The sequence below is a fragment of the Aedes albopictus genome, chromosome 2, assembly GCF_035046485.1.
Source record: "Aedes albopictus strain Foshan chromosome 2, AalbF5, whole genome shotgun sequence".
Taxonomy (NCBI): domain Eukaryota; kingdom Metazoa; phylum Arthropoda; class Insecta; order Diptera; family Culicidae; genus Aedes; species Aedes albopictus.
In genome coordinates, this window is record NC_085137.1 from 39,270,740 (window position 1) to 39,298,710 (window position 27,971).

The 27,971-nt window shown below is 37.5% G+C and overlaps 2 protein-coding genes across 2 annotated transcripts in view; one reads left to right on the plus strand and one right to left on the minus strand.

The window, feature by feature from the left end:
* The window catches only part of LOC109421171 (angiotensin-converting enzyme), a 484,598-nt gene that overhangs the window by 358,296 nt on the left and 98,331 nt on the right, over positions 1–27,971 (plus strand). The window lies entirely within an intron of this gene.
* LOC109421253 (MAGE-like protein 2) lies at positions 3,545–18,361 on the minus strand. The gene is made up of 3 exons (XM_029854512.2): positions 18,017–18,361; positions 16,894–17,793; positions 3,545–4,785 (listed from the first exon to the last, which is right to left on the minus strand). Exons 1-3 carry the CDS (start codon positions 18,053–18,055, stop codon positions 4,525–4,527), a joined length of 1,200 nt encoding a protein of 399 aa, XP_029710372.2. The 5' UTR covers positions 18,056–18,361; the 3' UTR covers positions 3,545–4,524.

A 27,971-nucleotide genomic window follows, 5' to 3' on the forward strand; every position in this document is an offset into this window, starting at 1 on the left:
GCGCAGATATCCAAAGTTGTAATTGATAAAAATAAACTTCCGGATAAACTACTTGATACTGAGATCAAACTGACAGCTCTAAAGAACACAAGAGCTACGTTGTGAGCGAATTTTGAAATAAGCTTTCAATGTGGTAGATTTTCCGGAATTTCCAAAAAAGATTTTTTCCCCAGAACTTGTCCATAAATTTCTTCAGACGCAACTGTAGATTTCTCCAAGATTAACTAAGAAGTTCAATTATCCTTTTCAAAGATTTTCCAAACAATTGTCCAAGCAATTCTGTTTTGGATGGTCAAAGAGATTTCTCTAAATTGCTTACCTGAGCTTTCATCAAAATGTTTAACACAGATTTATTCCAAGAAATCTTTCATTTTTGAGGAACTTTCTGATGCTTTCACAAATTAATCCAGCAAAGCCTCTGAGTATTCCGTCAGATATTTATTCTTTCTCTACAGAGCATTTCCAGCCCAAAACACTAAAAAATGACTTTTTTGACTCGATATTTCTCAATTTAAATGAGATTAAGAACAATTTTCGGTTTGTTTTTATATCAAAAATAGATTATTGCACGTACGTGCATTTAACCACACCTAAGTTAGAGCAAATTAAAAAAAAACATAAATAATGAAAAAAATTGGACCTTTTTATGTATCTAATTCAAGATGGTCTGAAAATTTACATATCTGAGAAATAATTGATCCTTTATTGATAAAAACTGTAGAACATCAAAAACAATCTTGAATAACATTTCGCAAGGTGCCAAACATTTTTCTTTATTTTTTTATTTTTTTATTTCTTTGTAATTTAAGTATGAATTGATGTAGGGAAAAACATATTCGTTGTTTCTCATTGTAACCTGCATGTAGATCCTATTTTAATATAAACAATCTCAAAAAATGTTTGCTTTTGCTGGAAAACTTGTAATTAGAAGGCACAAAATGTTGCTAATTGACAAATTGAGAGATGAAATTTGTGAAAAAAAACGCTTTCTGGTGGGATTTAAACCCACGACTTTGTATTCACTAGACCGGCGCTTTAACTAACAAAGCCACGGAGCAAGTAACAATGCTAAGGAATAGAAAGCCAAACTGACGCCGAAGCCACACCATGAACACCTATTTTTACAAATTCATCTCTCTTTCGGCTTAGATACCAATCCACAACACACTCGAAAGAAAGATGGATTTGTGAAAAAAATAGTGTTCATAGGGTGGCTTTGAAGTCAGTTTGGCTTTCTATTCCCCAGAATCGTTACTTGTTATGTGACTTAGTTGGTTGAAGCGCCGGTCTTGCGAACACGGAATCGAGGGTTCAAATCCCACCAGAATTCGATTTTTTCACAAATTTCATCTCTCATTTTGTCAATTAGCAACATTTTATGCCTTCTATTTACAAGTTTTTCCAGTATGTTTCAGACAAACCAACAAATCTGCCTTGAGGATACTGCAACTCCGAAAATCATACGAATCAACTATGATTTTTTGCAACAAAAATTTCTTGCGAAATTCATAGTTACGAACTATAATTTTGGATTCAAAGCGCCAACTATTATTGTTATACTGTTACTGTATAAATTTCATAACACTCACGTATGAAAATCATACCGAAAACGTATAAAAACTGAAACTATGTCTCATGACTATCATACATATTTTTATGAAATACTAGCTGTCCCGGCAAACTTTGTCTTGCCGTCTTGTGGTGGTTTGACAACTGTTAGGCTCAAAAAAGCACCGCACTCTAGATTGGTTTCAGTTTTGATCGTGTTGATTTCCTTCCCAGCTCATACATAATCAGTACGTTATCAATTTTCTTACTTTTCTAGTTGATTTTCGTAACTTTTTGTACATATAAACACAGTCATCACGAATACGAACCGAACCGTGCAAGATTCATTCTGATCGGTTCAGCCGTTCGTGACTTTTGTTGCCTCAAAGGGAAGTCAAACTCATTTTTATATATATAGATATATAGATTTTGCACACATTTAAAAAAAATCGCAACCTGGAATCGAACCAGGAACGTCAAGGTTGCGTGCTTTACTCATTCGCCCATCGACGCTTCGGAAGTTGAAGTGGATAGAAGCCAATAAAAGATTTTGTTGTTTCTTAGGAATGGTGTTTCATAACACATCTTATGATGTTCTTACGATGCTTCTTATGAGATTGTTCATACGACAAGTCTTATGGATTTCGCTTTTCAATGTATGAAAAGCATACGAGAACTATGAAGTGATGAAAAAAATAAAAATAACTGATTCATAAGATGTAAACTATGAAAAACATACGAACAGTATCCTCAGTGTGGTAAATGCTAGGGAAGGGCAACATTACGGTGGTGAATCTTCGTCACGAAAATCACTGCTCGTTTAATGGCTGAACACTAGCAAACCTGGTGGTGGAAGTAAAGCGTAGCACGCTCTGAGGGTTTTTTTATTTTCCCCTGGAAATTCATTCCAATCTAGTTCTCCAAGTGACAATTTCATGACTTCCACCTCGAAACTTCAAATTTGTTCGAAGATACAGATCTGTTCTGTGGCAACAAATAACATGTTTGCTTGTTTTGAAAATTGATGAAAAAGAAAATAGTTTGAAGTTGACAAATTTTGCGGCTGAAAGTCAGCTTTCTACAGAAAAATAGTAAAAAAAAAATCGAAGAAAGGCTTTTGGAAATTTGAAATGATATGACATCTTACATAAATCCGATATAAATATTACTCTCAGTGATTTTTTTTCTAATAGCCCTTCAAATATCCTCAAACATTTTCGAAGACATTATTTCAATCGAACATACCATTTTCGAGTTTCAATTTTTGAAGGTAGTAATTGATGTATTTTTCAAACGTCCTCTTCAAAAGTTAAGTGAGGAAAAAATGATTATGTGGTGATACAAAAGCAATTGATTCACGAAATTCAGCGCATGAACAAAATATCATTCAAATAGGAAAATATCGATTCCAAAATGGCCATATTTTTGTGCGGGGAATGGTCTTCTCACAAGGGAGTAAAGCCAGAAATCTGTTTCTTCATTCATCCGATTACCACAATGGCATGAAACCATATTGAATTCAACCGCATTTCCTACTAAATATTTAGGAGATTTAATTGGTACTTACCAGTAATAGAAATTTATTAAATATTGCTTGCCACTCGGGATATTTGCCACCGCACCAATAATGGATGGGACTCGAGGGGCGTGTGAATCGTTTTTCTCAGACAACGCCATCAGAACAAAAGCACCAACAGAGAACAAGTTGTTGTAACCAACAAACACAGCGGGTAACATACAAACACGTGAACTACGGTTGCTAAGATGCGGCACACGGCGATGCCTGATGGGAGGAAGTTGTAGCGCGGCCTACCTCGATTGTTATGCAAGATTTATGCACTACTGAATGTGGAGAATCGAACACACCTACCCAACCCACAGAGAACCAGAGGGGTCAACCTGTCATGTGCCGATAAATGTCATCCCAAGAACGACACTAATCGTGGGAACTGTCAAATTAGCATTCTGCTGGCACGAATAAATCTTTCCACACAAGTCAACTATAAAACTTACAATTTTTCTTTATTTTCCATTTTTCGACTTATATTTACATAAAAATACACAATTAATGGTAAACTCGAGCAGCGTCCTTTTACGTACTTTCGCTCCTACGCATCCTCATCCGATCATATTGCCTCTGCTGTTCCTTTTCTTTCAACGAACTTTGATTCATTAAAAAAAAATAATCACATTTCGGTAAGTTGTACACACTAAAAATAACTTAGGCAAACAAAAGAACGTCACGGTTTCGGTTGCGGGGGTTGCGGTAGATCAGCGCACTGTTTAACAGCTTCTGATTTGGGATTCCGATCAGGAGAAGAAGCAGTTGCCAAAGAGGAATCGATCAAAATGTGTATCGCCCAGCCCCGCAGCCCAACGGTATCACACGACAATGGCGCCGCAGGGCAGGGTTCGGGTGGTTGGTAACTTTCGGTTTCGTAATCTGCTTTGTCTTGGTTTTTTGCATGCGTACGAGTCGTACTTTTTGGTTTCAATATTTTTCGCCCGTCCTCGCGGTTCGTGGCCTTGAACGGGTGCATGCGGGCTTGTTTTTTTTTTTGTTTTGGATGCCGGCCGAATTGGGAATCGATAATCGCGCCTGAACAAAAGGAAAGACGACCTTGCTCGAGGCGGCGGCGACGGCGGTGGCTATCGAATCGATAGCCCGGTCAATAGCTATTCAGAGTAAAATAAAAACTGGAAGAAGATTTGAGTTGTGAAACGCACACATAATTCGAAGAGTTACAATCAAGGGGAGTTATTAACAAATTAGTGGTGACATTGTTTCTTTTTGCAAGTGTGTGGTTGTGTTGAGTGCTTATAATCTTGCTTCGTCGCCTTGGTGACGGGCGATCGATGGTGATTACGGATGAATGTGGTGTTGACGGGTGAATAACTGTAACTGGCAGTGGGTTTTCCGTCCACACAGTATAGTGGTGTTGCGTAATTTAGGTAACAATATCTAGCAGAAGGTACTTAGTGGTGATAGCTGTAATCGTGTCCGTAGCCGCTGAAGCTCGTGTAGCTGGTGTCGTAGTGGTGCTGCAGTGGCTCGTGGTGATGGTGGTAAACTGGTTCGTGGTGGTGGTGAACCGGGACAGCCACTGGGACCTTCACCGGCACTGGGACCGGGACGGGTTTCTCCACTGGGATGTGCTTCTCGACGTGCACTGGGTATGGGCGGTCGAAGGGGACCTTCACTGGGACGGGCACGGGCTTCTCAACGGTGTAGGGGACCTGGATAAAGAGGGAGGAGTATATATAGTCATCAGCCGAAGCAAATTTCTTTTACAAACAACATATATTCTGATTTATCGACCTATTTATTATCAATTCAATCATTTTATGGCTTTATCGGTCATTTTCTACTCAGAATGTAAGGGAGTAGAGATCAAAGTGGATAATGAAATGCTAGATTCGCTAGGTTGCGAACATGTGTGAAAATTTATAGAAGGTGAAATTAGACATGAAGGCCATGTATTGAACAAATACATCAAGTGCGTGAAACTTTTGCCGTACGACCTGGAATAGATCGGCTTGGTTGATGCCCAAGTCGAAATTCAGAACCATTAATAAGCATGCCAGTTTAACAAATGTTCTACATTAGTGCCAATAGTTGAACAAGATTATGTGTTTATCAAAGTGACGAATAAACATTTCAATCAGTGAAAACAACACTTTTGTTCAACATGTAACTGGTAATTGAATAACTAGTCGAACAGAAGTTTAAAGAAAGTAGTTTAAGTATTTCTGTTCAATGCTTAATAGCGTTGTAATAATGCTTGAAAACAAGCTGCTACCAATACATTAGAAGCCGTTATTCCACATATGATTAACGGTGGAATAAGTAGCTGAAGCGTAGTTTAACAATAGTAGCTTAAATATTTTGTTCAGCTGCTGATTAGTAGTGTTATAGTAACCCTCATTTGTCATTATTCGCCATGTTATCATTTGTAAACATGGTTGCTAATTATAAGTCGCAGCTGCTCAGGACAGAAAGATGTCCTGTGATATATAAAATAAGAGCCTTGTAGCAACAAATAATTATATTACACTTTGAAAACATCTGTGCTATCCTTATATACTAAACCGGGCAGCGAAACCAGCGAGCCCTGAAAACCTCACTAAAAACGGCAGCTGAAGCAGCTGCAATTACTGGCATCAACGAGGAGTTCTCCCATCGATTCAATCCTTCACCATGTATTGACCCTTAAATCGAATCAATCTCGAACGGGAACAGGATCCATTCAATACCGGGATGATTTCCCTCGAGCGATTTTTTCCGACACATAATAAAAGTAACACAAACTACGTACAACTCACTTGTTTGGGTGTTCGAAACGAAACAATTGCTAGAAGATCCGCTATGTTTACAAAACATGTATGTTAGCTATACAAATGAACTGTTAAGCTTTTGTAGCGCTGCAGATGAACAAAGCTTCCTAAAAAGTTTAACAAAATGAGTAAGTGTTGCGGTAATGATTAATCAAACATCGATCAGCTTCAATGTTGATTTGGATAATTAGTCGATTAAAAAACTTAAGCGATGTTTAAGCAACGCATGAACGGTAACGTATTTGATTCAATATTTAAATATTGCTTCAAATCTTCCAATTCATGTGATCCGGATTGGAGAAGCGCAGATGCAGACGACAGTGACGGATTAGGTCCCAGGTTCGAGTCTTGTCATTGTTGTGAGATGTTCCATAAAAATGTAATTTAAAATGCGTTGCTATTTTTATATGTCATATGAAATTGTATCAATTTGAATACACATGTAAAAATGAACAAACATAATACATTTTTGCTAATTTATTGGTCCAGAAATAATGAACAAACGTTTAAGAAACATTTTTGTAGCATTAATTCAATCAAACCTATAAATAGGAATGGTTCCATAATTGCCGTAGAAAGCTTTTTATTATGACCTAAGCAGCTAGTTGCACGACAAGTGTCTACGACCTCTATTAGACGATTGTACAAACAAGCATCACATATCATTGTTTAATAAACGTCGAAGAAAAGTTCCTGACATATTTGTAAACAATTAATGGATTGCACGTCGAACAACAGCTGCATAACCGAGGTACGGTCATTGAATAAACATAAATTTCACAATGCCTGTAGAACGGTAGTAGTTGAACAGATTCTCCATTGCTGGGCTAACAAGAGTTTAACAACGGTTTGATTTAAACTAAACCAAATATAATACAACTTACGGTTTAATAACACTGCTTTGAGAAACATTTCTTTAATGGATAATTGTTTCTTGGGTGGTTCATACCAAGACTGGCGTCATAGCTCTACTCCCTTACACTCTAAGTAGAAAAGGACCGATAAAGCCATAAAATGATTAAATTTTACAAACAACTCCAGGAAAAAATCCCAAAATAAATGCTGGAAGATTTACTTGAAGAGTTTTTCAGGTGTTTAAATGTTTCTTTGAAAAATCATGCAGGAATTGCGCGAACTTCTGCATTTTTAGGGGACAACCGATTTAAATTGTTGGGGAACTTCACAAGGATTTCCTAAAAATGTGAAAACAAACTTTTCTAGTTTTTTTCTGGGAAAACTTTTAGAAAAGTTCCTTCGTAAACTTCTTGAAGATTTTGGATAAATTCCTGCATGATGTCTCATGTAAATGCCTCCAGAGGAGGAGTCAGCCTACAGTAATGATGATCAGTTTTGAGGGTGAACGAGCTACATGTAGTATTATATACCGAGCAAGTTTCTGTTAATTTTTCCCTGTGGCTCCAGGAGAAATTCACATGAAATTGTAGTAAGTTTTTTTTTTATTTCACGAGAAGTGGAGCGGATATGAAGTGATGGTTAAAGCACGTGATTATCACGCCGAGGACCTGTGTGTGATCGCACTCCCGACAAACTCGCAAAATGTGAGTTCTTCCTTTGGAAACGTGGGTCCCGAGATGAACTAGCCTAGGGCTAAAAATCTCAATAACAAAGATAAAAAAAAATAATTTAACGAAAGCAATAAGTTCAGTTTTTTTTTCTATTCAGTTAAACGAAGAGCTCGATTGATCGCCCATAGTTGTTACTCTTATATCGAAACAGCTCAAATCTGGAATTGGTGAATCTGCGACTTGCAAACAGCATTCTTCAATGTTCAGTATAATTCTTATTAGCTATCAGGGCCGGATCTAAGGGGGGGCGGGGGGTGGGCAGAGCCCCGGGCCCCCACATTTTGGGGTCCCCACAAAAACCGTTTTGCTTGTTAAACATTAACTTTGTTTTATCTTTTTGCTCAAGTACAGTTCAAAAGCATCGCATTTGTACCTCTGAGGGGCCCCCACAATCCTTAATCCGGGCCTGTTAGCTATTAAACCATTTCTTTAAGTATACAATAATGTAGATTGTCTTCTTTTTATGTCTGCATGTTTCTTGCTTTTCAACTTTAGGTGGTTTTCAACCTAGTATTCTATTGCATATCTGTAGCATTTTTGATGATTCATAATGTTTCTCTTCAAACTGATTCTGAAGTCAATCAACATCGATTGTTTACGTTCCAAAGTCTCCGGGTTGCCGTGGAAATTAGGATATGATCATAAGAAAGTAAGCTAATCGTTGTGCTCGAGCGGCCAAATAAGGCAGTACTTCTGCTGCTAAACATATGTAAACAAGTATGTATTGAAGTGAACGACACTAACTAAAAAGATTCCAGTTCCATCTGGTGACATCATGGTGTACGGACCGGATTCTTTCCCTTTCCATAAATGAATAACTATCTGTTATATCAAATTGACTTGTGAGACTACTAGCCTGACGAATATAACATCTATCCTCTTTCTAGTGTGACACAGTTTTAGTTATAAACTGAGAGGCTTCTTTTCCTTTTTTTATCTGTATTAACGAGATTTTTAGCCCTAGGCTAGTTCATCTCGGGACCCACGTTTTACTTCCTTTCTGAAGGAAGAACTCACATTTTTGTGAGTTTGTCGGGAGTAGGATTCGATCCCAGGTCCTCGGCGTGATAGTCAAGTGTTCTAACCATCACACCAGGTCCGCTCAACTTAGAGAGGTTTCTTATCTAGTTCATTCTACCTCTAGGAATTGCGTAAATATTCTTACTGAAATTTCTCAAAAAAATCTGCCATTGTTGCAGGAACTCTTTTAATTATTTCAACAAGAATTCCTCCAAAGATGCGCCCAGAAATTCTTTTGGAATTTCCTTTAAGCATTTTTTTTTTAGATTTTTACAGGAACTCCAATAGAAGTTTCTCCAGATGTTCTTCACGATATGCCTCCCAGAGTTTCTTTAGGTTTTACCAAGTCATTCCTCCAAAATATTCAATTCATGCAGAAATTCTTTAACAAATTATAGAGGAGTTCCTCTAGCGAATTCTTTAGAAGTTTCATCAAAGATTTTTCCACTTATTTTTCAGTAATTTCGATAGAGATTTTTGCAGGCTATTCTCCAGAGGATGCTCTAAGCATTCATCCCGGAATTTATCTAGCGATTCCTTAAAAAATTTAGATTTTTGTTGGAGCTTTTCGAGAGGTTTCTTCCTGGAATTCTTCCGGAGATGGTCTCAGACATTTCTCTAGAAAGTTTATTTAACTAATGGCGTTGATCCATGAATATCTCTGGAAAATCTTCATGGAATAACTGCAGAGCATTCTCCAGAATTTATTGGGGGTTTATACAAGATCTCCTCCAATACTTTTGTCTGCAGTTTCTTCTCGGATTCATAAAGAAATTATTTCAAGCATTTCTTCGGATTTTTTCCGGGTTTTCTTCAGAAATTCCTCAAGAATGTCCTTTAGAAATCTCCTCATGGACTTTTCCGGAAACTCCTCCAGGAATTTTTCCTTGAATTTCCCCAAAAGTTTCTCGCAAAATTCTTCGAGGAATTCCTCCAGATGAGATAGATAGGAGCACCTCCGGGTTTACCCTAGAGATTCCTGAGGAAACTCCTTCAAAAATAATTTAAGAATTTCCTTCGGAGAATTTTTTCAGTAATCTTCAGAAAAAAATAAAAAAAATTCTAAGAATTTCCAGAAGTATCCCCAAGAATAACATTAGATTTTTTTTTCAAGGAATCCTTATAAATTTCTCCAGAATTTTATTAAGTACTTTTGTAAAATTTGTGTAGGGAATAACAAAAAAAAAATCCTGGAGGAATCCCTGAAGGAATCACATGAGATATTTCTAAAGGGACCGCAGGAGCAGTGCAAAAAGACATCTTCTAGAAACTTCTTAAGTAGTCTCTGACAAAATTTCCCACGGGATTACAGGAGGTGTTCTTGGAAGAATTTCCAGAAGAATCACAGAAGAATTAAAAAAAAGCTCTAGATAAGTTTCTGAAAAAAAACACAATCCATGAAAGACTTTTTGATTAAATCCCGTACTGACATTCATAAAAATATTCTTAATCTTCCCGAAGAAATCCGACAAGGTGTCCTGGAAGAAATTCCTGGAGAAATTGCTTGAGCAACCCTCGGTGGAATTGCTTCAGAAATTTGCTGAGAAATATTTAGAGAAATTCCTGGAGGAATACCTGGTCAAAACTCATGGATTTTTAGAAAATATACCGGAAGGAAGCCATGAAAGTTTTTAAAGGAAATTCTGGAAGAATGTCTGGAGAAACACTTAAACTTCCTTGAAGTATAATAGAAAAATCTCATGACAAATTTCCAATGGAATTTCCTTATAAGTTTTTAGGGGAGATTCCTAGAGACATTCCTAAAGGTATCTTTGAAAGATATCCTGGAGGAATTTTCGAGAAAATACATGAAGAACTCCTAAAGGGATCTCTGTATGAATGTCTGCAGGAATCTTCGGAGGAATTGTTGAAGAACTCCTGAATGAATTTTTGATGGAACGGATGGATTCCTGAAAGAATCCTTGGAATACTTTATAAAGGAATTCCTGAAGATATTTCTGAAGAGGCAATGTCTATAAATTACGTCACGCTTTGTGGAGGGAGAAAAGATCCGCAAAGTGTGATGACCCATGCACAAATTACAGAGGTCCCATACAAAAGGTTTGCCATATGGGGGACGAGGGGATTGAAAATGGACAAATTTTGTGTAACGCATTTTATCCCAAGCAGCACACTAGTCACAAAGAAGTGTCGACAGCGCAGGTTTTTGGTTGGATACGAGTAATTTTCAAGTTATTCTGCCTTTGAGTTAGAAAACATGAATGTGCCTCCTGTACAACCAAAAACCTGCGCTGTCGACACTCCTTTGTGACTTGTGTGCTGCTTGGGATGGACTTCGTATCAATAGAGTTATTTTAGAAGGGATCTATGGAAGATTTTCAATATAAATTCTTAGGAAAATTTGATGGAGGAATCTCCGGAGGAATTTTTAATGGAATCCGTGGAAGAATTTCTAAAAGGAACTTGGGAGATATTTCCTAACGAATCACTAGTGAATTATGTTAAGGCATCCCTGATAAATATTTTTGTCAGAATATTGGAAGATTTTGTGGAGAAATTTATGTGAGAATTCAAAACTCTTGATTTTCTAGAAAAAAAAACCTGAATGGTTTTCTGAAAGAATCTCCGGAGAAATTTCTGAAATCATTCATGGCAAAATTTCTTAAGCATGGAAGGTTTTCTAGAAAAAAAATCTAGTGATATTCCTAGAGGAAAGAATTTCTAAAAAAAAAACATGGAAAAACAAATTCCTGAAAAAAATCCCGGTATTGTATTGGATATTCAGTTGAATCTGGGATCTAGTAAGCCGTCGTCGGGTAGGTGATTCCAAGTCTCAACCATAAGGCTAACGGAAGTTTAACCGGAAATCCGCCGAGGGAATAGTAGCAAAGTCACCAAGAATACTGACGGAATTCCTCCAAGAATGGCATTCATAAATTGCCATAGAAGTCAAAGTATAATGATAATAATGATCATATACAGGTTTGCAAAAGATTCATAAAAGATCTCAAGAAAAATACGACAATAGAGGAGCAGAACAGAAGAATAATGGTGAATCAACAAGCTAATTTGGCTGATCAATATCGGCTCAGTGATGCTGTTGACTCTGCTAAAAAGACGCGCTTAGGCTCCTTAGGAGTCTAACAATGAGTCTTTTCGAAGCTTCTGTACGAAGTTCTTGTCAAGTTCTGTGCATTGTCCGGATTGCCAAACGAAATAAGTGGTTTTCAGCAAAGAGAAGGACAATCGTTGTACTCAGACAAATCAATAAGGCAATAACCAGATTGATACAGTATGCGGCAGGAAAAAATGCGAAAGTGTTTTTCAACTTCAAACCTCATTTTCGTCCATTTGACATTAACCAATCTATGTTTCAACGTTCCATGATCTATAATAGGCTAGTTTTCTGAAAAGTTAATTAAAAAATTTCCCATTTTGGTCACTAACCTTTACAGGGCGGCGCCTGAAGATGAAGACAACCAGAATTTTCAAACCGCAAAAAATCGCACAGGTCGCTAAATTTCGCATCTGATAAAACAAAATTTTTGATTTTCTCTACAATATCATCAAATATATGTACTTATTTCATCTGGTATGTGAAACTACATGGATCTGGATCAGTGTGGTCTGGTTGTTCATCGAATTTGAGCTAATTTTGTTACTGTTATAGTCATTTTGTTTAATGACCATTGGGCGCGCAGTTTATTGATATCCGCTTATTAGGCTTACATTATCACATGTTAAACATCAAATATGTTCATTTTTATTTTTCAGAGCTAGAATATAGACATTGACTGATACACTGTCATGAAAAAATACACATATATATCCTATATTTAGCGTGTAATAGTGCCTTGAACTTTTCGCATTTTTTCCTGCCGCACCCTGTAATTATGCGCAAAAACATTTTTTGAAGAAGTAATCATGCTGACTAAGAAATGCCGATTTTTTTCTGGTGACATCACAGTGATACTTGCACTGGGAGAACCGGAACCGCGAATGCGGAACTCAATCAACATTCTTTTCCTTATATGGATTTTCTCGAATTGGCATCCTAATTGGGCTCTAATCACAGAAATGTTGCAACTTTGTTGCCCCCGCCGCGCGGTAAACCTTAATTTTTCAATAAATATTCTGATACACTTGAGGGTAAATCTCTTTCCTCTTCTTAAAAATGGAGCTTTGTGGCATTAAAAAAAATCGAAAACACGTAAAGATTTTCTACAATGTGGAAAAACATTTTTAAAAAGGGGGGTGATGAAACCGGAACATTACTGTTTTTATGAAACAGATGATACAGACGAACACTTCGATTCAGTTTTCCGTGCTGACAGCCAAACTGCCCATAATCGCATATCAGTAACATTCGACAGAGGCATTGGAGAAAAGTCCATTGGAGGAGCCCAGAGTATGCACATTTCTCGCCAGTATGAGAATGGGATGAAATTTCAAAAAAAAAATCAATACATTCGAAATCAATCATGTAGCATTTTAGTCTTAAGGCGAAACTGGAAGCATTTCCTCACTTTTTGGTTTTTGATTTTTTTTTATTAAATAACGAAGCAATATATTCAAAATCGGTTTTCGTACACAATTAGAGAAAGGATCAAGGTATCTCCTGATTTTTTTCAATTGGAAAATGTTTTTCAGTTTAAACAAAACCATTTTATAATAAAATTTCAAAAAATGTGGTTGCCTTTCACGACGAAGACCTGTAATCGAATCCCATTCCCAAAAAAATCACAAAAAAGTGTGGGTTATTCCTTCGGCAGAGAAAGCCTTGGGTCTCGAAAAAAAACGCTTAGGGTTAAACATCTCGTTAAAACAGATACTCATGTCTGAACACTGCATTGCGCAATGGTCCGAATCTACGTTATAGCAGGGAAAAACTTCCTATCTCTCATACGTAAAGCCTGCCTATCTCTGTTATCGTTAATTTTAGACTGCATATTTTCCCAAAACTTGTAGATGAGTGGTCCACGTCTTAGCTCAATTCTGAAAAAAAACTGTTTGATTTGATGCCATATGCTAACCATTTCTTCAGCAAAGTTGTAGGCAATGTTATTTCAAACAACTTAACCGAATACACATTTTATCTAGCTCTTGATTTGAACGGAGTATGTCAACTTTACGTTTTAACTAAGGGCGGTCCCTAAAAGACGGTGTTTTCACAATATCTCTTTTGTTCGATTTTTTTTTTAATTTTCATATGCTGTATCCACACGTTTATCCATGAAAGCAGAAACTGGGTGACTCACTGATGGATGAATGCAGGTTTTCGTAAATGAAGAATGCGGTTCAAATTGGGTGAGATTTTTCTGATTTTTTGTTGTAGTTAGTATTACATTTTCCTCATCAAACTTGACCGTGCGAATGGGAGAGATTAGTAGCGTTAGTTTCTTTTTCGTTTCAGAGAGCGAGTATAGGCGCTTAAGCCTTAGGCATTAGGGCCAGGGCATACGATGTAAATGTCATTGTCCCATCCCTGGAAATCATACAATCATGGATTGTGCATTAATCTTCTTAGCTACGCCACTCCCAACGATCGATCATACGTACATACCCAATCCCCCTGAAAATGAAACGGTTGGTACGGTTGTCCCCGTTTCTTCTTTTGTCATATTCAGTAAATTGCATCAATTATGTTATTCATACGTGGATAATCTAATTGCCGTAAGTTTTTGAATTATCTTCAAACCCATTAGTCTGCACAGTGGGCCTGGCCGCTTTAATATTTGTATCATGTCATCGTTGATATGCTGCAAGTATTAATAATGAGAAGAAAATATCAGAAAAAAATTGATATTTCCAGGATCCTTTTCAATACTGGCTGTGCAAGCACTAGAATAGAATAAAATAGAATATTTCTTTTGTTCGATTTTTTTCGACGATTCGAAACATTTGAAGAGAGAGTAATAATGCATATTTGATCTGAACAATGCATGTTGCTAGGTCTTGGCATTCACAAGTTATGGGCAATTAAAAAAAAACAAAATCAAAAAAAATCATATAACTCATACAATTTGAAAGATAGCGTCTAGCTGTCTTTGATAAAAAAAATGAAGGTTTTTACCATACCCATAGGATTTTTCTTAAACGTGAAATTAAAATTTAAAACTGACAACCACAAAATCCTGTATTTGTTCACAAATAAAAATATATGTGTCTTTTAACAGTGAGCAGATAAAAAGTTTGTTCGAAAATTTTTATTAGAATGTCCTTTTACATTTTTTTTCTCGAAACACCAATACACTATATCTACTAAAAATACTTTAGATGGATTAATGATATGGACAATATTTTCGGGAAAAAAGTTTGTATTATACCACTGGTCCTATTGGGAAATTATTGGAAACGAATATAAATGACTCAGGAAACAGTCCGCAATGGGAGAAAAATGTAAGTAGAAGAAGAGTTTAATTGTCACTCTCATTTAAAAATTTGATCAATGCAATTCGCTGATAGTTGGCGCAAATTTCAAGTGCGCATTTCTATAATTTATACAGTTTTGATTGAAGGTTATAATAAACATCCAAATATTTAAAAAAAATCGAAAGTCGGGATTTTCTACACTGAGGATACTGTTCGTATGTTTTTCATAGTTTACATCTTATGAATAAGTTATTTTTATTTTTTTCGTCATTTCACGTATGCTTTTCATACATTGAAAAGCGAAATCCATAAGACTTATCGTATGAAAAATCTCATAAGAAGCTTCGTATGAAAATCATAACATGTGTTATGAAACACCAATGCTAAAAAACAACAAAACCTTTTATTGGCTTCTAACCACTTCAACTTCCAAAGCGTCGATGGGCGAATAAGTAAAGCACGCACTCACCAACCTTTACGTTCCTTGTTCGATTCCAGGTTGCGACTTTTTTTTATTTGTGCAAAATATTTCATAAAAATATGTATGATAATCATAAGACATAGTTTCAATTTTTATACGTTATCGGTATGGTTTTCATACGTGAGTGTTATGAAATTTATACAGTAACAGTATGACAATAATAGTTGGCGCTTTGAATCCAAAATCATAGTTCGTAACTATGATTTTCGCAAGAAATTCTTGTGGCAAAAAATCATAGTTGATTCGTATGATTTTCGGAGTTGCAGTATCCTCAGTGTATCAACGCCCAAAATTCTTGATGCATAACTATGTGCTAATTTCAAGACCGTGCTTCAAAAAGTTTTAGGTAGAACAGTTTTTGAGATCTTCCTGAAAATCGAGCTCCACAGTTTTTAAAAAGATGGAATTTACTAAAATTTAATTATCTTGTGTTGCAGTTAACCGATTTGCAATCTTTTTGCACAACTAAAACGCTGATTGTAATATCTTTCGACTATCTGAACACATTTTTTGCGTCAGATTGATGAAAATCGAGATATTGGTAATACGAACGATCTCCTCAAATTTCAGCATTTTTTTTTTAATATATGAAAAGTTATATTTTTTAATAAAACAAAAACAATCTAAAATTCTTTGCTTAGAAATAGAACAAAAATCGATTTCGTAATTTTCCGCTCAACTGTAATTGTTTTCCTTCACGTTTTCGAACTCAGGGTAAGCTAACCGAGTTCAAAAATGCTGTAAACTAGTGTAATTCGTAAACGAAATGCTATAGTTGCAACCTTCATCTACTACTCGCCAAGTTTCCACGATTGAACCAGCTTCTCTCCCGAAAAAAAAAATCATTTTATGATCTTTCCCTAAAACTATACAAAATACGTTTCGTTTACTAGAGGGTGAGTTCGCAGTGCGTGTTGAAAGTATAGCTGCTGGAAATGTAAAGAAGAGGCAAGTAAAAACGAGATGAAAATCAACAGATAAAAGTAAATGAGCTGACGGTCACTAGACTACACGGTTTCAGCTGCTCAGTCGTAATCAACAAGCTTGGCAGCCATTATTTTTCGCTCTCTCCATAAAAAAGCTATCAACTTCGAATTTATGATGGCACCAGTTTCATTTTCTCAAAGTTTATGAATTCAAAATTTTTTTTGTCCAGAATCTGAAAGAATCCATCCGAATGAAACTTTGATATTTTCATGAACCAAAAAACCGTAGGTTTAAATTTAATTTTGGTAAAATAAAATGTTTGCATATTTTTTGTATCAAATGTGAAAAGAATTCTAAACAAAATTTATCAAACTTTCATGATTGAACGTTTCATCTTTTCAGTAGGATGCTTCCAATTTCATCCTTGTATAAGTGTTTCTTAATTTTGTATTTTAATTAGAAGTGAGCTTGATAAAAAAGAACAAAATCAATCGGTTCCGTAATCACTTGTTTGCAAATAAGATAAATTCGGTAGCGCGAGATCCCAAATTTATATTATTTGTAGGATCGCTAATGACACAGTGACCCTAAACACAAATCCCTTTTTAAACCCAAGTGGATTCACTTTAATCAATTGAAATAAAACCAGGTTCAAATACTCACGTGCTTCTCGACGTAGTAGGGCTGCGGAACCGGGACCTTAACTGGGTAGGGGACTGGTTTTTCAACCGGGACTGGGTAAGGACGGTCAACTGGGACCTGCACCGGGACTGGGACAGGCTTCTCCACGGTGTATGGAACGGGCTTCTCCACTGGCACTGGGTATGGGGCAGGGACATGGACTGGGTAGGGACGGTCAACCGGAACCTTAACTTCCACTGGGACCTTCCGCTCGACGGTGTACGGCACTGGCACTGGCACTTCAACCTTCACGGGCACTGGGACATGCTTGGTCACTTCGTACGGCTGGGGAACTGGAACCTTGACCGGGACTGGGACGTGTTTCTCGACGGTGTAAGGTTGAGGTACCAGCACCTTGACGGGGTACGGACGATCAACTGGAACGTGCACTGGGTATGGGACCTTCTTTTCGACTGGGTACGGAGCTGGCACATGGACTGGGACCTTCACGTATTCCTTGTAGTGCACTGGAACGTGCTTGATAACTTCGTATGGCTGTGGGATTGGTACTTTCACTGGGTATGGGACGTGCTTCTCAACGGTGTAAGGCACATGCTTCTCCACAGTATATGGCACTGGAACTCCCTTAACCAGGGTAACGGTTTTGGTCACATCGGTGTGTCCTCCCAGTAGGAAACTGTGTCCGTGGCCGTATCCATGATAGGCTCCTCCTGCTGCTACAGGAGCAGCATGGTAGGCTCCTCCCAAATGACCATGTCCACCGATGTATCCCACATCCAGACCGTTGATTCCGTACCCGTAGCCCAGATTCAACAAACCACGTTTGTCCAACTTCTTCTCCAATGGCACTGCATTAGCAGCAGATTTCTTTTGATCTGATTCAGCGTTAGCTGAAACCAACAAAAGCGCTGACAGGCATATCTGCAGGAAACGAGAAGAACACAGAACATCAATTAGCACTTCCAACCACTTCCCGGAACACACATGAAGCACATTCTTGTGTCACTCTTTTTCGACAATGTCCATTTTCGTCCATTCCCTCATAAATTCCACCCAATGTCCCTTTTTTGGTCACAATCACTTGGCACAAGAACATCCGCTTCAGAACTAGAACTACACACAACTCTAAGAATTCGCTACTCACAAACAACTTCATTGCGATCCCACTTATAATTGTTCGCATCGATCCCAGACAATGAACTGGATGCTGATTTGTACTAACTTGCCGCTTTTATACTACTTAAAACTTCGAAATCCACTTTCCTTCCATTCTGGGGTGGCTGCATCAGTGCAGGTCCAAAACGTCGTGGGGTGCCCACACTCTTCTAGCTGCGCTGAATGCAAGGTTTGTCTCTTCTCTCCCGACGAAGTCTCCGCGCGCTGCTCTGCTCTCGAAAAGCCGGTAAAAACCACGCGCGTGAGAGACCATCCACACACTTCCACATTTCAATTCAACCCCAATTTCCGTTTGGACCGATCAAAGCAACGCACGATCTCACCGAGCTCTCAAACAAATCCCGCCGAGAGTCGAGATCTCTCTCGCATCCAAATTCTCTCAACTCACCCTCCACCTGGCCACAAGCGCAAGGGTTGGAAAAATCGCGCGACAATTTTCCTCTCCCTTCGAGTCAGAGAGATGCGAAGTCGCTCACTTTTCGACGGCGCGACGGCTAAACTTATCGATCTCACGGTTCGGCGGCGACGGCTGTTTTCTGCACCCACTCTACTCTTTGACACTTCTTCTTCGGCGATACCTACCTACTTCAGATTACCCACGACGAATTGGTTGGTGGTTGCCGCAATAGCAGCTTCTCAGTGGGGCGGTCCTCCCTGCGAGGGGTGCGGTGTTTGTGAGAAAAACAAGATCCACAAACGCTGACTGGGGTCCATTGAATGGGCTGCTGCGCGGCGGCGGTGGCGGCATTTGGTGGTCTGTGATTCACTTTTGTTTGCGGTACAAAGCCGAAAATCGCGCGCGCCGCTCGTGTGTTATACTATTATAACACTACTCGGAGCTGTCTTTGCCGTGTGTAAATATCTACACTTATTATACATTTTATGCATTGAACGGCAGTTGTTGATTCGTTTGTTTTATTTGCTCGGTGTGCGATATTCATGTGCTGCGGCATATATTTTGCAACTCCGGAGGGGCCCTTTTGTGCCGGGTGAACCCTTTAGGAACCTTGATCTCGTTCCGGTGCGCTCGCGCGTTCTCGCGGATATTGTGGGGCAGCTGTTGGGAGTGAAGGCGGTATTGTTTGCTCTGATGCTGTTGAACTTTGGTGTGCATTTCCTCGGTTGTTATGGGCTATATGGTGCGAAAGGGTGGCTTTTAATAAACAATTTGTTTCGAATGTGCGTTACAATGGCTGTTATCAGTGGATCAAGGTTGTACTTCAGTTTTACAAGTTGTTGGAACAAGTGCGCGTGGGCTATAGTGTAGATATGTAAACATCAGTGTAGTTGAAATTTGACTAATTGAAATAAAATAAACATGTTCGTCTCACTTTAAATGGAATTTTTCGGTATCAATTCGTGTGGTCAATCATGATTTCCAAATAGCATATGTGCAAATGGATGAATAATTGGTGAAAATGGGAAAAAAATCCACAGCTCAGGTAAGAGTTGAACTCACAGTCGTTCCGGAAGCGAAACCTGTCACCAGATTCAACAAAAACACACTGGAAATCCTTGCCAAAAAAATTGCCTGGAAATTCGTATTTGCAAGCTGCTGGCATTCATGCCTTACAGTGGCATCGCCTCCTGTACCATTCAAATGTTTGTCGAAATATTGCTTCCACGTTTTCATCGTACATACTCCCGCGTGCACGATGGTTCGCAAAGATAATCCAGTTATTTTTCCTGCACTCCGGAGGCTTTGCTAGGACTGCTCTATGTTTTATTACTTTCCTTTGGGTTTCCAGTTAGCCTAGTGGTTAAGGCTATGGATCGCCAATCTGAAGACAGCGGGTTCGATTCCCGTTCCGGTCAGAAAAATTTTCTCGGCTTCCTGGGCATAGTGTATCATTGTGCTTGCCTTACAATGTACAAATTCATGCAATGGCAAGCAAAGAAAGCCCTTCAATCATTAACTGTGGAAGTGCTCAAAGAACACTAAGTTGAAGCGAGGCCGGCCAATTCCCAGTGGAGACGTAGAGCCATAGAAAAGGAGAAGAAGAAGATGACTTTCCTCTTGAAACCATACTTGCCATTTAGCTTATTGATATTTGACCGCTGTCGCAGTTTTTTTTTTTTTTTTGAGAACTTTTGTTGTAAAGATGATTTTTTTTTACGTTGATATGTTGTGTCATAGGTGCATGCTTAGAGAAATCCACAAAATTTCCTTTGCCGAAAAATAGGAAATTCTCTAGCGTACTATGGATTAAACGCAGACAGACACCTTTAATATAGCGCTGCATTAATGCTAGTACATTTTTCTGTTTCATTGAATACAGTTAAAACTAGATTTGAGGAATCAATGTACGAATATAGAAATTCCAATAAAAATTTCAGAATCCCTAGACTTTGTTGGATGAACCATTAGTGTAGGTTGAACCCCTAGAAGAAACCCAGAGTCCCTGAACAAACGTCCCACAGAAATCACCGGAAAAAATCTGAGAGTAATCCCCTCAAGAGTTTCTAGAATCCTTCCTACGGAAGATTACTACGGAAGAAAACTTCTAATGAAATATATGGAAAACTTCTTGAAAGCATCGCGTGAAGAATCTTTAGAAACATTCTCAGTGGGTATTTTGGAGGAATTCTGGCAAGCATAACTATAAAAAATCAAATTTAAAATGTTTAGAGGGATCACAGGAAAAAAACTTGAATCCTGAAAGAATTCCTGGAAAAAATACAGACACTTCTGGAGGAATACTGTCAAGATCTCCTGCTGGACTCCTAGAAGAATATCCTGGAAGAATCCCAAACGGAATTTCTAGAGAAATTCTTGCAGGTATTTTCGGAGGAATCACCGGAGAATTTCCTGGAAAAAATCCATGACCAAATCTCTGGACTAATTCTCACTGGAATTCTTGGATAAACCCCTGGAGAAATCACAGGAACTTTCGAAGGATTTGACTTTAAATTTCTGTAGGTATCTTATCAAAAAGCACTGTAGAGAACAAAAATACCTAGTTAAATACCAGAAGGAATTCACGAAGCATCTTCATCAGGCATTCCTGGGGCACCCTTGCAGAAATAACTGGAAGAACCCAAATGGGAATTTGTTGTGATATTACACAAGTAATTCTTGGAAAAAAATCTTGTAATTTCTTGAAGAATCCTTGAAGAAATCTCCGGAAAAATCTCTCACAAATTTTTCAAATTAGGTTTTGTTAGAATTTTTGTGATCTCATAAGTTAAAAATTCATACCTCTGTGCACCTCTAGCGTGTGTAACAAGCACCTTCATAAAATTGGAAAATTTCTTCGCTTCGTCTGGATAAGAAAAAACCACATTTATGATTTATTTCGATATTTTGACACTTTTTAAATTTTCGTTTGCTTTACCAGATTGAAAAAAAAATCGAAAAGGGCTGTGAATATAATAAATTGTCTTAAGATTTATCGAAACTTTTTGCGTTATAATCTCTATAGTAATGAAAATTTCTCCCCCTGTATGATTTTTTCGAGTTTTTACGACCCCAAGTGCAAAAATTATCTGTGGATTTCTCCTGAATTTCCCCTACAGAAAAATAAATATGTATTTCAGGGATAGGGTCTGGGACCATTTGGGCAGGAGCACCTATTTTGGGCACTTGCTGCTATAACTCAGTCAATTTTGAACCGATTGACTTGATTTTTGAGTCACGGTCAGATACGCATAGTATCAAGCCTTGTACAAGTCAATCGGTTTGAAATTGACTGAGTTATAGCAGCAAGTACCCAAAATAGGTGCTCCTGCCCACATGGTCCCAGACCGTACTTTAGATTCTTCGGAAGTTTTTTTTTTCTCAGAAAATCCTTCAGAAATTCTACCAAGGATTCCTTCAGAATTTTCTCCAGAAATATTCCCATGAATTCCTTCACGAATTCTTACAAAACAGCTTCTTAAAATTGAATCATAAATATGCTTAAGAAATTTATCAAGAGATTGTTTCAGAAATCCATTCACCATTATTCCAGAATTTTTCCATAGATCCTTCCATTTTTTTTTTTTTTTTTTTTTTTTTTTTTTTTTTTTTTTTTTTTTTTTTTTTTAGGGAGTTCGAAGTGTGCCGCGCGCGAGGAAGGAGGCAACAAAATTTGCGTGCTGTGTATCTTTTTTGAACCAATTTGGGCGATAGCTACTCAAAAATTGTAATTATTCAATCATTAATTAAATAAAAGTAATTATGATTGTGTGGACTGTGGATTGTGCGTTTGTGCCAGTTTGAAGCAGATTTTGCAATGGACTTGCAGCCAATAAGCATTACATTTCCGATCGGTGTGAATGTGCGAGAAGTGTTTTTTTTTATGTTTGTACGGGTGCAATCCGGCATCGGAAGTAAATATTAGTTTCGAAGATGTCTGCCCGGAAGAGTGGATCGAGGGCTAGTTATTGTCTGTTTTGTATGGTGCTTTGGAGGCCGGAACCATCAGTAGTGGTTGAAGTGGGACTCAGGGAGTGCAAGCACAAATACGCGAGTAGCAGCTTGAAGATCCGAAACAAACTTCGAGGTAACTCACGTGGACCGGTCATCAGCTGATGGGCAGATGGGTATAGTAACTCAAGCAATTGCGAGCCAACAGGATTTTTGTGGTCTTTCCGCAGTGTAACGAAGTTTAAATTTGGTGAGATAAGGTGGTTTGTATACTTATAATAAGTTAATGCTATTTCAAGTCAATTCAGGTAAATGGAAATTAGGTATTCACAATACGCGACGCGACACAAGACAACACTTATCGTTCTTACAATCGTCAAGAAAAGATTTAAAAAATTACCTTTTGTCGACCGGTTTCGGGCGAGATCTAGCCCATCTTCAGGACAATGTCCGACATTGTCCTGAAGATGGGCTAGATCTCGCCCGAAACCGGTCGACAAAAGGTAATTTTTTAAATCTTTTCTTGACGATTGTAAGAACGATAAGTGTTGTCTTGTGTCGCGTCGCGTATTGTGTGTGTCGTGTAGTTCTTACGTTAGTGCAACTGTAAAGTAAATTGTGAAATTAGGTATTCTTCAATATTTTCTACAAATTACTAATTTTATGTGTTTATTCTGATGTGAAGTTGCCTTCAAATCGTTATAATTATATTGATATTTTCGATACTATTTATCATGTTTTTTATCGTTTTGGGAAGGGATCATTACACTTTTTCTCGTTTCAGAGAGCGAGTAATGGCGCTTAAGCCTAGGCATTAGGGCCAGGATACAGAGTAAATACCTGTGTTCCATCCCAGGAAACTAAGGGGTGATATTAACTTTCTTAGCATCATCACCCCCACCGATCTTCAAGGTTTTTTTTTGCTTTTTAAAAAGCTGAGCGGTTGGTACGAGATGTCCCCACTCTATAGCTTTCTTGTAAAACCAATAACGCTGCACAGTAGGCCTGGCCACTTTAATGCTTGTAATGCATTTCTGATGTACTGCAAGTATTAATAATGACAAGAAAAATGGAAGAATTAGTCGGTTCTATCATTTTCCAGGATTCTTTCAATGAATGGCTGTGTATGTGTAGACTAGACTAGACTAGACTAGATCCTTCCATTTTTTTTTTTAGAAATTCTTCCAGACAAAATCTAGATTTTTTTTTCAAAAAGACGCGGACACCGATTTAACCAGAGATTGTACAGACTGTATAAAACTTTACACTAGACAAGCAACACACAGATCATGTACTTGTACGGATTCGGAAAAGAAACTATTTTCACGAAAAATTTCATCGCCTGAAGCGGGAATCAAACCCTCTCCCCATGTTATGATGCGATTAGAAGCTTGGTGGTGACCCTAACTGCACAGCAACGAGGCTCCACAATTGTGTTTTTGAATTTTGAAAAATGTATTGATTTTTTGTTTTTATACGAAAGAGCGCCTTTTTCTGAGCCACTGATTTTTTTTTTAGATTTTAGAACTTTATTTTGGTACCTAGAATCAACTTCAAAAGAGATTTTTTGTAATCACCTTTTGGCAGCTGGGAAACTGTTTGAAAGCTCCACCTAGTACAAAATGCGACGAGGGGTGATTCGACAAATTGCTCCTATACAAACTTCACATTGGAACACGGAACTAACTTTTACCGAACATACAGAAAAAGTTATTGCAAAAGCTAACGCCATGTTTAGACTGATTAAGCGTCTTGGGAAAGATTTCGACGATCCTTACACTATCATCTCACTTTACATTGGATTAGTTCGTAGTAGGTAATTAGATGTAGTTTTTAGATTAATTGACCTGAAATGAATGTATATGTTGTAACAGTTTAAGATAATGGGCAAACGCCTACAATCATAATAAATCAAATCAAAAGGTTCCCGGGGATCAAAATTCATGAACATGTGGATTTCGGCTCAGAATATGAGATTAAAAAAGTCAATTTTCGGCAAATTCTCCATGCTTTGGAAATTCCTCACGGATTAAGACAAATTTTGGATGGATTGCTGTGAAAATTTTACGATGTATTCTTCCAGAAATGACTTCAGAGATTATTTCAGGAATTTCTCGAAAGATTTTTTTTAATTGGAAAATTCTCCATGAATTTTTTCATAAATTGCTAAAGGGACATTCAGGAAGTTTGCCAGAGATTACTTCAGAGATTTCTATGAATGTTTGACCAGATTTCGATTTTGAGAATTCTATTTCCATTCCATTTAATGATTTCCAAAGAATTTCATCCAGGTATTGTAGTAGATATTAGTACAGCGATTCCTGCAAAAACTTTTCAAGGTTTTTTTTTAATCTTTCCGACATTCGTTTGGACATTTTTCTTCTTTTTTTTATAGAGATGGATTTCTCCAGCAATTCTTCTAAGGGTTCTTACATAAATTTCTTGATTTTTTTTAATTACACGCTTAAAAAAAATCACCGACATCGGTAATATTTTACCGAACGCGACTAGCAGTGTAAGTATGAGAAAACTCCTCCATAATTCCTCCAAGATATTGTGTTTTATTATTTCTTACAAAGTTTCCTTCAGTAATCCCTCTATAAATTCCTTTAGAGATTTCCCCGATGATTGCTTTTGAAAACTTTTCATAGGTTTTCAGGGTTTCCCACAAAAAATCTTTATGAAATCTTTATGAAACTCTTCCAGTGATCTTTTCATAAATCTTTCGTTGATTTCTCTCGTAGGCGTCTCCAGTTATCCTAGTGGTTAAGGCTATGCATCGCCAATCCGGAGACGGCGGGTTCGATTCCTGTTCCGGTCGGGAAAATTTTCTCGACTCCCTGGGCATAGTGTATCATTGTCCTTGCCTCACAATATTCAAATTCATGAAATGACAGGCATAGAAAAGCCCTTCAATTAATAACTGTGGAAGTGCTTAAAGAACACTAAGTTGAAGCGAGGCATGCCAATCCTAGTGCGAACGTAGAGCCAAGAAGAAGAAGAAAATTTCTTGAAATATTCCTACAAAGTTCATTTCAGAATTTTTTCCAGAGATTGCTGTAACAAATCTCTAAGGATTCTTTAAGAAATTTATCTACTTTGTCCTTAAGAAATTTCTCAAAGAACTCCTCTTAAAATTTTAATGCACTTTGGACTAATATAAAGAAAATGTTCCGGCAGTTTATTTTACTCGAAGGGATTCAACAGATTCCTCTAGTGATTTCTTAAAAAAAAAACAGAAATTCGGAAGAACTTTAAAATTTCAGAATTCCAGAAATTTCTAAGAATATCCTTTTGAGATTCATTTAAAATTTCTCGGAAAAATCATAAAAAAATCCTTTTAGGGATTCCTTGAGAAATTCCTTCAGAAATTCCTCTCCAGATTCCTCCAGAATTTTCTCCAAGAATTTCAAAGGTTTTCCAAATTTCATTAATTTCATTCAAAATTTCTACATTTGTTTCTTAAGAAATTTCACCAAGTGTCGTGGATCCTCCTGGTGTAGACCTCCCATTTTGTACCACCCACCCACTACCTTTGAGGGTGCTGGCAGTAAATGAGACTTGTGCAGTGCAAATTCAAAACGCGACAATCAACCGTGAGATGTACACGGGATTAGACAAAATTGAATAATTTCGAGCCCTGAAGGAGATCCCAACATCTGGATCGAAACGTTGGCGATGAGATAAGAAACTCAACGCTTTTCTTTGACTGAAAGACGAAATCCCCGAGAAATTTCTCCAGAAATATTCTTAGCAGTATCCACTGGAACTCTTTAAGACATTTTCAATAGATTTTTTAGGAATATTAACAAAGGTTTATCTATTTTTTCCCAGATATTCGCCCATGGGCCGGGGCCCGTGGCATAGTTGGTCACACGTTCGCTTCATATGCGGATGGTCATGGGTTTGATTCCCAGCCCCGGCACTTGCAATTTTTCGTCAGCTGCTTTTCCCCCCGAAAGCGTCTGACATTGACCCTCTTCTGAGCCTACGGCTCAAACGGACCCGGATACCTGGACATCGGCGAACTGCAACTCATAATAAACCCCCAATTGGACTGGAAAAGGAACAACAGCCACCCTCGTGCTCTTAATTCTACCATGAATAGAGTAGAACAGTGAAAGAAGCACGAAGACAAACAACCAGCTCAATATAGGAGAATATAATAGAATAGATGTAGGCGCTGTACAAAGTGGTGCAGCTGTCAATTGTAATCGCTCACGTAGTGCCCAAGTGGACAATAGAGCTGTAAATTAGGTTAAGTGATTAAGAATAATAAAATTCGCCCATGGATTCTTTCAGAAAATTGTTCAGAAATTTCATAAAGGAATTTCTTCAGGAATTCTTATAACAATATCTCAAGAGATTGTTCAAGAAATTTCCCCAAAGGCTTCCTGTAAAGTTTCTTCGCGTGCTGTTCCCGAAATTTCTTTAGCAAATTTTCCGTTGATTCCTTCAGATGTTCCTCCAAAAAATCATTAATAAATTTCTCCAGGGAGTTTTGTAGAAAATCTTACAGTGCAATATATGTGATAAGCGCAGTTAGAGACTGTTCTGCTCTTGTTGGGAAGAAGAGAAAAGTGTCACACATAGGTAGTTTGAATTATGATGAGCCCAGCATATTTTAATATTGTTCGCCAATCGTTTGTATATAAAAAAAATCTAGAAGGCATACAATCTTTGATTTATGGTATGCTTATTTAGTTTTTTTCTTGGTAGTGATTATCATATCGTCTTGAGAAGCAAAGCAGTTATCAAATTATTTTGCTATTTTCTCTATAAAATATAACATAGTTCTGAACAAGGAACATATAAATTTCACGTCCAAAAAAAATCTCAAGACTTTAGTTTCTTTCACTATTGCTCATAAATAAGCGAATCATTTACAGCTTCTTCGGGATTTTTCCTTCTTATCAGGAAAAAAACTAGACCGGTGTTTTTTATATCTTAACTGAAAAATCCTGGTAAGAAATTACAAGATCTCGCGAAATCTGGGGAAAATATTTGAGAATAATTACAGGAGGATCACTAGAGTGAACTACGGAAAACTTCTTTGAGAAATACTTGCGGATAATTTTAGTGTTACTGTGAGAAATACTTGAGGGACGACATTATGTATTTTTTTTTCTGATAATAAAATTATCAAAACTTGTTGAATCGTTAAATTTGATCTGATGGGTTCTCTGTATTTGCAAAAACTTTCTGGTAAGACGCCATGTTTTTTTTTTAACTTGATAAGATCGACGGTTTCATCAAAGCATTTCTGGATCTATGTTACGGCCACGAAATCTTTTGTTGGTTTTAAGCAATGCTCCACCGTTTTGTATATTTTTTTACAAAAAAAAACATCTCTCAGACGACAGTCACAAATGCCTTTAAACTGAAGCACAAACTAATACTAGGAATTTTCATATAACATGTCCTGCAGTTATTAAATCAGAACGACGAAAAAAGTTAACTAGTTGGCATTGATGATGAAAAAAAAAGTTCAATGAGGTCATTACATGATAAGCTCTGATTTTCATCAAATTTTGTTTGACAATATCCAGCTAACTACCTGTTTCAATGGGGTTTA

Bases quoted from the DNA above. Each gene is read 5' to 3' on its own strand.
- LOC109421253 (XM_029854512.2), bottom strand. From the start codon at position 18,055: ATGCGAACAATTATAAGTGGGATCGCAATGAAGTTGTTT. The intron at 17,794-18,016 runs GTGAGTAGCGAA...CGTTTCCTGCAG, and splicing joins GGATCGCAATGAAGTTGTTT to ATATGCCTGTCAGCGCTTTT. The intron at 4,786-16,893 runs GTGAGTATTTGA...CTCTTTATCCAG, and splicing joins CCTACTACGTCGAGAAGCAC to GTCCCCTACACCGTTGAGAA.